General features: G+C 36.0%; 2 protein-coding genes across 15 annotated transcripts in view; both read right to left on the bottom strand.

The window, feature by feature from the left end:
* dpr14 (defective proboscis extension response 14) overlaps nt 1-12,773 on the bottom strand; it is a 146,151-nt gene that overhangs the window by 37,386 nt on the left and 95,992 nt on the right. Inside the window, exon 1 of one of the 8 annotated variants that reach the window (XM_067781950.1) lies at nt 8,807-9,014. The exons of the other annotated variants lie outside the window; for them this stretch is intronic. The gene's annotated coding sequence lies outside the window, so the exon portion shown is untranslated. Of the gene's footprint in view, nt 1-8,806; nt 9,015-12,773 lie in introns of those variants that run through there. 8 annotated transcript variants of the gene reach the window in all.
* LOC137249902 (uncharacterized) lies at nt 794-11,479 on the bottom strand. Of its 7 annotated transcripts, XM_067781937.1 has the most exons (7): nt 11,382-11,479; nt 9,214-9,303; nt 9,081-9,149; nt 7,202-7,234; nt 6,953-7,134; nt 1,495-1,644; nt 794-1,437 (listed from the first exon to the last, which is right to left on the bottom strand). In XM_067781937.1, the coding sequence occupies exons 2-7, from the start codon at nt 9,272-9,274 to the stop codon at nt 1,297-1,299; spliced, it is 636 nt and encodes a 211-aa protein (XP_067638038.1). In that variant the 5' UTR covers nt 9,275-9,303; nt 11,382-11,479; the 3' UTR covers nt 794-1,296. The 7 variants fall into 7 exon arrangements, 5 of the variants coding, with proteins under 5 accessions (XP_067638038.1, XP_067638041.1, XP_067638042.1 ...); XM_067781940.1 differs by having other exon boundaries at nt 794-1,644; XM_067781941.1 differs by lacking the exon at nt 1,495-1,644 and having other exon boundaries at nt 794-1,436.

The raw sequence follows: 12,773 nt of genomic DNA, 5'->3' as shown, positions 1-12,773 counted from the left end.
TTGCCAAAAATTCCAACTAGTATGAGTTCTGTCTTTTTTCATATTAGCAACTGGTATTTTTAACACGGCGATGTCCTACGAAATATCAATTGCCAGCTTCTGCATCAGCATCATACCAATTGACAAACTAGTCATTATATACACCAACATCATACCACGTGACATACTAGTCATTATATACACCAACATCATACCAGATGACATACTAGTCAGCATACCCATCAGGGTCATACCAATTGACACACTAGTCAGCCTTTTCGCCAGCATTATACCAGATGATATACTAGTTATTATATACACCAATATCATACCAATTGACATACTAGTCAGTGTATTCAACATCAACATACCAGTTGGCATACTACTCAGTCTATGCATCATTGTAATACCAGTTGACATACTAGTCGATATTTGCATCACCATCCTACTAGTTAATATATTATTATATTAGTAGTCAGTGTATTCAACATCAACATACCAGTTGGCATACTACTCAGTCTATGCATCATTGTAATACCAGTTGACATACTAGTCGATATTTGCATCACCATCCTACTAGTCGGGTTGAAAAATTACTTGAAAATTGTTAAATTTGCTCAAATTCATTTTATTCATTATATTTCATATATATAAAAAGTATGTATATATACACATATATCACTTTAAAATTTATCACTTCAATACATAATACTTTGGAATAGATTTTAATAAAAATTCATATAACTACGTATATAAAAATTTAAAAGTATAATTCAAAATTACTAAACTAGTAAAAATGCATTTTTGATTAATTTAATTAAATTATAAAAGTATTTATGTATAGATATCACTTCATATATATCACTTCACAATATATAAACTTAGGAACTAATGTAAATTAAAATTACTTGTATACAAAAACTAAAAAATTATAATTCAAAATTTTCTAACTAAACTCAAATTCATTTCAAAAATTAACCTTCAACTTAGGAACTAATTTAAATTAAAATTACTTATATATAAAAACTAAAAAATTATAATTCAAAATTTTTTAACTATACTTAAATTCTTTTCAAAAATTAACCTTCAAGGTTTCATCATTCTTATATAATTAGAGCTACACCTTTTTTAGTTTTAGCTTAGAAAGTTGCAGTTGAAATTCAGAATTTTAAATTGAAGTTTAGAAAATTATAATCCGAGTTTTTGAACTTCAATTGTAATTTTCTGAACTCTAATTGAACACTCTGAACTTCATTTGTAATTTTCTGAACTTCAATTGCAACTTTCCCAACCAAAACTGAAAAAGTGAAAAACAGTTTATTCCAGACTTTCTGGCAATGTTTTTACTGCCTTCGCCATGCCGCCTTTTTTTTGAAAAACCCGCTTCTTGTGCAACTGCATTGCTTTTTTAAGTTGTTCTTCCGGTTCATCATTGGAAGTCAGGCTTATAATAGATTCTGCGAAATAATAAAATATCAAGATTATGTAAATTTAATATTTTTTACGGATGTTAGCCAAGAAAACTGAATAAAACTTTGAGTGGTCTTTAAGGCCCTTCTTCCCATGCGTCCCGTCAACATTGTGGTCCATTATGACTGCACTGCTGAGGACTTTTTCAAGGTTTTTCTTAACCGAATTTTGCAGCAAGTTCCTAAGTGTTGAAATCTGTGAAAGTGAAAATGATTATTAGTATAGACTATGTATGATACAAAATCGTTCCAAGCACAACATAGCTTTAGCTCCATTCACAAAGTCCATAACCAAAAATTGTTTTTAAGAAGAATTTTTCACATATCTTGTATTTGTTGGTTAGGGACTTTATGAATTGAGCTACCGATAAGTAATTAAGAAAATTTTAAAACAAATGTTTACTGTCCAGAGGAAAGTACAATGAAGAAAAACAGCAAAAGGCTATGGAAAATAGTTTTTGAAATGTTTTTCCTGGGTCCGTATTTCTTCTGCAATGACGTAACCGATTTTACGCCAACGATAAATATGAATCTGTCAAACTATTTGTCAAAATGATAATACAATATGGATTTAATAAGTAGGCGTGATCATTAGTTTACGTATGTAATTAATCCGATTCACCAATACTATCTATTGAGATTTGAAAAATTTTCCACCTATTCGTTTTTATACTCAGTTGAGCAGAGCTCACAGAGTATATTAAGTTTGATTGGATAACGGTTGGTTGTACATATATAAAGGAATCGAGATAGATATAGACTTCCATATATCAAAATAATCAGGATCGAAAAAAAATTTGATTCAGCCATGTCCATCCGTCCGTCCGTCCGTCCGTTAACACGATAACTTGAGTAAATTTTGAGGTATCTTGATGAAATTTGGTATGTAGGTTCCTGAGCACTTATCTCAGATCGCTATTTAAAATGAACGATATCGGACTATAACCACGCCCACTCTTTCGATATCGAAAATTTCGAAAAACCGAAAAAGTGCGATAATTCATTACAAAAGACCGATAAAGCGACGAAACTTGGTATATGAGTTGAACTTATGACGCAGAATAGAAAATTAGTAAAATTTTGGACAATGGGCGTGGCACCGCCCACTTTTAAAAGAAGGTAATTTAAAACTTTTGCAAGATGTAATTTGGCAGTCGTTGAAGATATCATGATGAAATTTGTCAGGAACGTTACTACTATTACTATATGTACGCTTAATAAAAATTAGCAAAATCGGGGAAGGACCACGCCCACTTTTAAAAAAAATTTTTTTTTAAAGTAAAATTTTTACAAAAAATTTAATATCTTTACAGTATATAAGTAAATTATGTCAACATTCAACTCCAGTAATGATATGGTGCAACAAAATACAAAAATAAAAGAAAATTTCAAAATGGGCGTTGCTCCGCCCTTTTTCATTTAATTTGTCTAGGATACTTTTAACGCCATAAGTCGAACAAAAATTAACCAATCCTTTTGAAATTTGGTAGGGGAGTAGATTTTACGACGTTAACTGTTTTCTGTGAAAATGGGCGAAATCGGTTGATGCCACGCCCAGTTTTTATACAGAGTCGTCCGTCCGTCCGTCCGTCTGTCCGTTAACACGATAACTTGAGTAAATTTTGAGGTATCTTCATGAAATTTGGTATATATGTTCCTAGGCACTCATCTCAGATCGCTATTTAAAATGAACGATATCGGACAATAACCACGCCCAATTTTTCGATATCGAAAATTTCGAAAAATCAAAAAAGTGCGATAATTCATTACCAAATACGCATTAAGCGATGAAACTTGGTAGGCGAGTTGAGCTTATGACGCAGGATAGAAAACTAGTAAAATTTTGGCCATTGGGCGTGGCACCGCCCACTTTTAAATGAAGGTAATTTAGAAGTTTTGCAAGCTGTAATTTGGCAGTCGTTAAAGATATCATGATGAAATTTGGCAGGAACATTACCCTTATTACTTTATGTCTGCTTTATAAAAATTAGTAAAATCGGAGAACGACCACGCCCACTTTTTAAAAAAAATTTTTTTTAAATTCAAATTTTAAAAGAAGAGTTAATATCTTTACAGCATATAAGTAAATTATGCCAACATTCAACTCCAGTAATGATGTGCTGCAACAAATTACAAAAATAAAAGAAAATTTCAAAATGGGTGTGGCTCCGCCCTTTTTCATTTAATTTGTCTAGGATGCTTTTAATTCCATAAGTCGAACAAAAATTAACCAATCCTTATGAAATTTGGTAGAGGCTTGGCTCCTAGGACGATAACTGTTTTCTGTGAAAAAGGGCGAAATCGGTTGAAGCCACGCCCAGTTTTTATACACAGTCCACCGTCTGTCCTTCCGCTCGGCCGTTAACACAATAACTTGAGCAAAAATCGATATATCTTTACTAAACTTAGCACACGTAATTATCTGAACTCACTTTATCTCGATATAAAAAATGGCCGAAATCCGACCATAACCACGCCCACTTTATCGATATCGAAAATTACGAAAAATAAAAAAATGCCATAATTCTATACCAAATACGAAAAAAGGGATGAAACATTGTAACTGGATTGGTTTATTGACGCAAAATATAACTTTGGAAAAAACTTTGTAAAATGGGTGTGACACCTACCATATTAAGTAGAAGAAAATGAAAAAGTTCTACAAGGCGAAATCAACAGCCCTTGTAATCTTGGCAGGAATACTGTTAGTGGTATTCCATATATAAATAAATTAGCAGTACCCGGCAGATGATTTTCCGGATCACCTGGTCCACATTTTGGTCGATATCCCGAGAACGCCTTCACATATACATCTAAGGGCCACTCGCTTTTAAAACCCTCATTAATACCTTTAATTTGATATCCATATTGTACAAACACATTCTAGAGTCACCCCTGGCCCACCCTAATGGCGATATCTCGAAAAGGCGTCCACCTATAGACCTAATGCCCACTCCCTATTAAAATGCTCAGTAACACCTTTCGTTTGATACCCATATCGTACAAACATTCTAGAGTCACCCCTGGCCCACCCTAATAGCGATATCTCGAAAAGGCGTCCACCTATAGACCTAATGCCCACTCCCTATTAAAATGCTCAGTAACACCTTTCGTTTGATACCCATATCGTACAAACATTCTAGAGTTACCCCTGGCCCACCCTAATGGCGGTATCTCGAAAAGGCGTCCACCTATAGACCTAATGTCCACTCCCTGGTAAAATGCTCAGTAACACCTTTCGTTTCATACCCATATCGTACAAACATTCTAGAGTCACCCCTGGCCCACCCTAATGGCGATATCTCGAAAAGGCGTCCACCTATAGACCTAATGCCCACTCTCTCTTGAAATGCTCAGTAACACCTTTCGTTTGATACCCATATCGTACAAACATTCTAGAGTCAACCTTGGTCCACCTTTATGGCGATATCTCGAAAAGGCGTCCACCGATAGACCTAAGGCCCACTCCCTCTTAAAATGCTCAGTAACACCTTTCGTTTGATACCCATATCGTACAAACATTCTAGAGTCAACCTTGGTCCACCTTTATGGCGATATCTCGAAAAGGCGTCAACCTATTGAATTAAGGATTACTCCCTTTTAAAATACTCACTACCACCTTTCATTTGATACCCATATCGTACAAACACATTCTAGAGTCACCCCTGCCCACCCTAATGACGATATCTCGAAAAGGCGTCCACCTATAGACCTCATGCCCACTCCCTCTTAAAATGCTCAGTAACATCTTTGGTTTGATACCCATATCGTACACACATTCTAGAGTCACCCTTGGTCCACCTTTATGGCGATATCTCGAAAAGGCGTCCACCTATAGAACTAAGGATTACTCCCTTTTAAAATACTCATTACCATCTTTCATTTGATACCCATATCATACAAACACATTCTAGAGTCACCCCTGGCCCACCCTAATGGCGACATTTCGAAAAGGCGTCCACCTATAGACCTAATGCCCACTCCCTCTTAAAATGCTCAGTAACACTTTTCGTTTGATACCCATATCGTACAAACATTCTAGAGTCACCCCTGGCCCACCCTAATGGCGATTTCTCGAAAAGGCGTCCACCTATAGACCTAATGCCCACTCCCTCTTAAAATGCTCAGTAACACCTTTCGTTTGATACCCATATCGTACAAACACATTCTAGAGTCACCCCTGCCCACCCTAATGACGATATCTCGAAAAGGCGTCCACCTATAGACCTCATGCCCACTCCCTCTTAAAATGCTCAGTAACACCTTTCGTTTGATACCCATATCGTACACACATTCTAGAGTCACCCTTGGTCCACCTTTATGGCGATATCTCGAAAAGGCGTCCACCTATAGAACTAAGGATTACTCCCTTTTAAAATACTCATTACCATCTTTCATTTGATACCCATATCATACAAACACATTCTAGAGTCACCCCTGGCCCACCCGGCAGATGATTTTCCGGATCACCTGGTCCACATTTTGGTCGATATCCCAAGAACGCCTTCACATATACATCTAAGGGCCACTCGCTTTTAAAACCCTCATTAATACCTTTAATTTGATATCCATATCGTACAAACACATTCTAGAGTCATCCCTAGTCCACCTTAATGGCGATATCTCGAAAAGGCGTCCACCGATAGACCTAAGGCCCACTCCCTCTTAAAATGCTCAGTAACACCTTTCATTTGATACCCATATCGTACAAACAAATTCTAGAGTCAGCCCTGGTCCACCTTTATGGCGGTATCCCTAAATGGCGTCCATCAATAGAACTATGACCTACTCTCTCTTAAAATACTCTTTAATACCTTCCATTTGATACACATGTCATACAACCACATTCCAGGGTTACCCTAGGTCCATTTTCCTACATGGTGATTTCCCTTATTTTGTCTCCATAGCTCTCAACTGAGTATGTAATGTTCGGTTACACCCGAACTTAGCCTTCCTTACTTGTTAATTTTTTATTTAAAAATTAAAATTTAGTCTAAGATCGGGTGTAACCAAACTCCATATTCCCAGCCAAGAGCGCTTATCGTACTGAAAATTAGTTTAAGTTTTTGAAATTGAGTAAAATTAATACTTGGCGTGATGTACCTACGACGAGGTTTAGGCCGAACTTCTCTTTAAATTTGCATAGCGCTTTTTTTGATTTTTCTTAGAAATTGGTGAGACGCGAACTAAAAGGCTTACGGCGACTCTGAACGTCATCTGCAAGGTAGATCAATTTTCACTGAGAAGCTTTTCATGCACAAATACACGCTTAGTGTTTGCCAAATCACTGCCGAGAAATACTTTCTTCTAATTGAAAAAATATGTTTCTAAATGTTTGGGATTTTTCTCGGGGCTTGAACCCAGGACCTTCCATGTGGTAGGCGGAGTTCCCTTTCTGAAAAAATTAACCCGTTTTTAGAAAACGTAAATGAAGAAAATTCGACCTACAGTTCCTCAAACTCAATTGATTATTTATAATTTTCACTGTTGGAAAAAATACTTACAAACAAACTCCGATTCTCAGGTACAACCTTTTCATCAATCTTAAACAAATCCTCTGCACACGACAGAGGAAAGCAAGATTTTACTGAGCACGCTACAGCTTCTTTTTGAACTAACTTGCTCATTACCACTTTTTGGTCTGCAAGTGCAGTCATCACTGCAGCATTTTGAGAAGACATAAAAGCTAAAGAAAATAAAGTTGAATCAAGGTAAATGTAATATGTATATAGAAATATATTTAACATTCTTACACAAAATTGTCTCCTTCAGCTTTCCGACGGTTTCTGAAAGTAAAAAAAAAACACAAAGTACCAAATGGATCTTGCATTCATGTAGAGCTTTTAGCTATGCCAATGAAATTTTTTTTATAAAAAATTTGCGTACTGGCGAACTTTGTCCTGCCCTAAAATTGAGTCAATTGCAAGCAAACAGGAAAAATTGTAATAACTTTTGAGAAAGAACACCCTACTTATAACTTTCTGAACTTGAATTTAAATTTTCTGAACTTAAATTGTAACTTTCTGAGTTTAATTTGGAATTTCTGATCTTCTATTGTAATTTTCTGAACATGACTGGAAATGGTGTAGACTTTTAACAAAAATTCTTTTATTACCCTGAATCGTCAATGGTGCACTAATGGAATATGCATTGAAATCATCAAAATTTCAACAACCACAAAAATTTAAATTTTTTTGCTGATATCTCTAAGAGTTTTGGAACTTTCCAACATATGCTGTTTTTGTGTTGAAAATAAGTATATTGATTTGATTTGGATTTATATTGTATGGGGGATGTCACGACCGTAATTCCCATTTACCCCACTTCTCCTTAAAGCTATGAATTTAACAATATCAGATATGCCAAGTTTATGTAACGTGACTTAATCTGTTAAGGATATGTGACTTTGAAAGAACCACACCCTCCTTTCCAATTCTTACCAATTTTTTCCACTGATATAAAATTGATATTAGGCATCTGCTTGCCAAGTATCATTGCCCTGGTATTGTTGGTATATATATCAGATGCCACGCTCCATACATATCAAAATTACCCCCTATGCACTGAATCAACTTTTCTAACAAATTGGTGTATATTTAATTTAAATGGGCCACACGGTGAAAATTTGAGTGTAGTTTATTTATATATAAACAGAGTAACGTTTCACAAGACGGTGCACCACCTAATTTTTATCAAAGGTGGTATCAAAAGACCTCGACCTCCGTTTTTAGAATCCCGAAGCGAAAATTAAAATTTTTATTTCTGTCAAAGAGGTTGTTTTTTTTTTATGTTTGTTGTACACACACACACACACACTAATGCAAAAAGGTGTTCTGCGCGCATTTAGTTTTGATTCCCAAACCGGTATCGGACCCAACCATGGTAATTTTTTATAATCGCGGCCGAAGGCCCCCAATGCAGAAAGGTGTTCTATGCAAAAAAACTATGGATCGGGCCCCATATTTCGGACCCTCTCGCGATCATTTTACGGATTTTTGTGAATAACTTTCGACAGGAATAAAATTTTTGCTTTCAGATTCTTAAAACGGAGGTCGAGACGCGTCATTTAATACCATCTTTGATAATTTTTGATAAAAATTAGGTGGTGCACCGTCTTGTAAAACGTTACCATATAGATTTTTTTATTCGGTTTTGGGAATTGAATCTTCCAATTCCAAATGGTGGCAGTCCTCTTGCCTCTAGTTAAAGCGCCAGGTTAACAAACGTAAAAGGGTAATATATTGGTAACCTTTAGACGTGCCTAAGCAGCTAATGCATGTTGCAAAGTTAAAATCCGTAGCATAATAATTTTCCTTTTTTATTAAAGTCAAGGGATGGCTGTAAATCCCTTAAAATACCTGGTTAAGCGAAAGTTGACGATTTATGTTATGCATCCAGAACTTCTCAAAATATAGACAGATTTGTTTACATAATTTTTCGATATGACAGGGGAGTAGTTAGAGAACGCATATTACCGATGGTGCATTAATTTAACCCTTGGACTGAAATTTATAGGCCCTACACATAAGATTTTGTATGCATCATCGTGAGCTGACGGATGAGTGCATGTATTTGCCGGGGGAGCGACAAATCGCCTAAAACTGTGACTACTATACCCATTAAATAACTTACCTTGCAAATTTGTTATCTTTGCATCCAACGCCTTGCAACCTGCACACTCTGCAACTTGTGACTTTTTATCTGGAAAAGAAAAAAAACCCGAGTTTATGATAACTTATGCAGATGTATATGTGATGGAACTTACAAGAGGATGATGGTGCGTTCTCTACGTTGGTGAAGGATACGCGCTTTATATCTTTCTGCATGGTTGGTTTATATTTATTGTTTAAATTCACTAGATATATGTTAATTTAGTTAATAAGTAGGGAAATTAATATTTTGTTGCATATGATTTCGCACCAACAAATAAAACGAATTATTAATTTCCCTAATGTGTTCAATTTAAATTGAGTTAAAAAGTGCCATGTAACAATGGCAGCAATAATATGCTATCCATATGAGGGAGACCTACTAGTTTACATTCTATTTCTTCAATAGGGTATTGGGTTTCCTCGTCTATGAGTGAGAAGTCGCCCACGCAAATACGAAGAGACATGGAGTCAATTGGTTCTAAAAAGAAACTTCTCAAATTTGCACACTCTTTCCCTATTATAAAACGTCTGTCTTCCGAAAACCCTGTAATTTCTATTGGTTTGAAGGGTTTAATAAGGCAGAAGCTATCTGGCATTTTAGAAGAAAAGACACAATCCTGGAAAAAATAACACAAACCTCTGCCCCTCAAAGTTTTAAAGCCCTGATGCTTTTCCTTTGTTAGCAACGTTTCATGACTGACTCGATTTATTATTTGTGGAAGAATTTGAGTTGGCTTTTTGATATACTTTTTTAATGTTGCAAATAATTTTCGAAATCGTAAGCTGAAAAACTTGATAACAGACCAATTAATTCAACACTCTCCGTTAGATGTAGTAAATGATGAACGTTATGAGTAACACTGGAATCCCCGAATATAGTTGAGAAATTTTCAACAAATAAAGATAACATATTTTTTGCAATTCCCAAATTATCTAAATATGATTTGGGACAAAGTAGCATCCTACACGCACAGAATAGAAGCAAAAATTGATAATGTAAGTCACCATGAACATTGTCTTTCAGAATAAGGACCCCTGTATATAACAGAAATTGGCGAAACTCAGTTGCCTTCCAATTTGAGATTTCATCGAACGATCTGGGCTTACGGGCGAATTCCTTTGTGATGAACGGTGCTAGAGAGACTAAAAATAGTGACATATGTTTCTTTTTAAGCTTTTCAACTTTTATATTTATATCGTCTTGTATAATTCTTTTTAAAAAGTTTCGCATTATCCCCAAATCCACCAAATGCATACTATCTAAAGCTACTTGGCTTATCATTTTTACACCAATTTTTTCTAGTGGAGTCTTTGAATTCCTAAATTTCGGTTCATGATGTGTTTTGTATCTTCTGGTTAAAAAGTCATTGTCAGTTGCCAAATTTCCAGACATAGAAGAATATACCATTACATGGTTTACCTTTACCCCGATTTGCGTACACTTGCTGCAACCATGAGAAGCTGAATGATAAGGTGTACCACAAAGAAACGCTTTCGCGGGAGCATCACATACAATTGACCTTATCAGAACTTTTAACAATTTGCCACCCAGTTCAGTGCCATTTTCCAAGATATTCTCCATTTCCGTAACAAAACGATTTAAAAATTCCGAAACATCGCTTGGCTTTTTATTTCCAACATATATGCCGACGGGAAAAATACAAACTGAACTAAAATCAACTAGCCGAACCAATACTGGCCACAATTGAATGCGAGAGTTTCTGAATAATGGCAACCCATCAATGTTGATGTCTATATAAACAGTGTCAATTTCTTTAAATATGTATGCAATTTTCTCCAATTGCTTGCTCAAACCAACATGGCAATAGAGTCCTGGTGGAATGGATTTAGTAACTGCGATGTCTCTTCTTTTGGCATAGAGTGTTTCGGCGCTTCTTGGTACATCCAGATTCTCTTCTTGTAAAATATTAAGAAGGCTCTCAAATGCTCTACGTGATGGTCTAAAAGTAGTAAACCATTCCAGAATTTTTTCCTTAAAGGAACGCTGCAGTTTGCCTATAACAGAATTTCCACTATCTACATTAATAACTCCATCAGAACAATCACTTTCCTCACATTCGTACTTAGTAGCCAAACTCCCTTTATCGCCAACTCCACTTATGCTAGTACCGCATTCCTCCACAGAGGATTTTGATGGCCCTGCTTCATCATTACTAGAAACTGGTCTAAACAAAGTCCTAGCATACATTTACCTTTGCTTCTTGAAAAGTCTTCTCATATTCCGTTTGCTACTCATTGTTACATGCAATTTTTAACTTACCAAAATCGCACACAACAAAATTTATATTTTTAATTGTATTTTTTATTTTATATTATTTTTATAAGGCACGAGCAAAATTTTTCCACTTTTCCGTACACGCTTGATAATTTGGAATGTATACTGAAAACGTTAGATGTGTATACGCAAGCCGTTTATCGATTATTGCGATTGCCACCGATAGATCGAAAATATGTAGTGGGCTGATATGATCGTCCGTGCTCGTGTTATGTTTTTCTTAAAACAGCTGTTGTTATATTACAACTATAACAAACTTTTTATTGAATAGCCACAATATTTTGTTTTCCAAATAATATATAAAGCTTTACATGTAAAACCACCAATGCGGTAACGACAGATAGCAAATCGATGATAGGTTGAATATAGCAGCAAAGGCACAAAGCAAAGCAACGCGATAAAAAAATTCACATGGATCGGCTTTCTGCGTTGATTTTGAACTACGAAATGTCTTGCTGCTTTAATACAAGCACAGATTTAGCTGCACTACATAACGCGGCAAAATATTCTTTGCGTGTATTCTTATGGGCAAAGTCCAAAAAGTGTAGTGCCGTTGCCGCTACATGTCGCGTAAGTAAGTCCGCCTTTACTTTTTTTGACGACATATCTGTACCGTTTTCACTATTCAACTTGAATCCATGCATAAAAATTAAAATCGCCTTTTAAATGAAATTTCTATACAAATTTTTGAACATCAAATTTTTTTCACTGAACTGGAACTAATTTACACACAGTCGTATTCTTAAAATTTTGAACAGTATACTTTTACGGGAACCCAAAACTTAATGGTTTTGGGTAATATAAGGCAGCGCGTAAGATTTAAAGTGCGTGCATACTAAGCGGCGCGACACGTAGCGGCAGCGGCGATTCACTTTTTTGCCTATTTGATCAACATTGCTGCTCACGGCCGCGCCGCGCAGTGCTGCTGCCGCTAGGTGTGAATTGCTCCATAAGAATACATGCAAATAATATTTTGTAGCGCAGTGTAGTGCAGCTCAATGTGCTCTTAAGGTGCGTGCACACTTAGCGGCGCGACATGTAGCGGCAGCGGCGCTTCACTTTTTTGCCTATTTGATCAACATTGCCGCTCATGGCCGCGTCGAGTAGTGCTGCTGCCGCTAGGTGTGAATTGTTCCATAAGAATACATGCAAATAATATTTTGAAGCGCAGTGTAGTGCAGCTCAGTGTGGCCTTAGCTTTAGCTTTAGAAATGCTTAATCGCACAAATAACCTACCCAGATTGCGCATTCATAAGTTCAAAATTGCTTCGTTCTGCGCATCTACGTCACAGTTGCCTACTTAAGCGAATGAAAGAGAAAAAACCAAGAGCTAAAGGAAAATGACGTAATAATTGCCCATAAAAATCAGCTGAAATA

This window comes from Eurosta solidaginis, chromosome 4 (assembly GCF_040869045.1).
Source record: "Eurosta solidaginis isolate ZX-2024a chromosome 4, ASM4086904v1, whole genome shotgun sequence".
Classification (NCBI taxonomy): Eukaryota; Metazoa; Arthropoda; class Insecta; order Diptera; family Tephritidae; genus Eurosta; species Eurosta solidaginis.
The sequence above is the reverse complement of the archived record's forward strand: the minus strand, read 5'-3'. Positions and strand labels throughout refer to the sequence as shown.

Coding starts and splice junctions, on each gene's coding strand:
- LOC137249902 (XM_067781937.1), bottom strand. CDS start 9,274: ATGCAGAAAGATATAAAGCGCGTATCCTTCACCAACGTAGAGAACGCA. Junction 1,645..6,952: donor CTGAGAATCGGAGTTTGTTT/GTAAGTATTTTT, acceptor TCACTTTCACAG/ATTTCAACACTTAGGAACTT. Junction 1,438..1,494: donor AGTTTTATTCAGTTTTCTTG/GCTAACATCCGT, acceptor TATTATTTCGCA/GAATCTATTATAAGCCTGAC.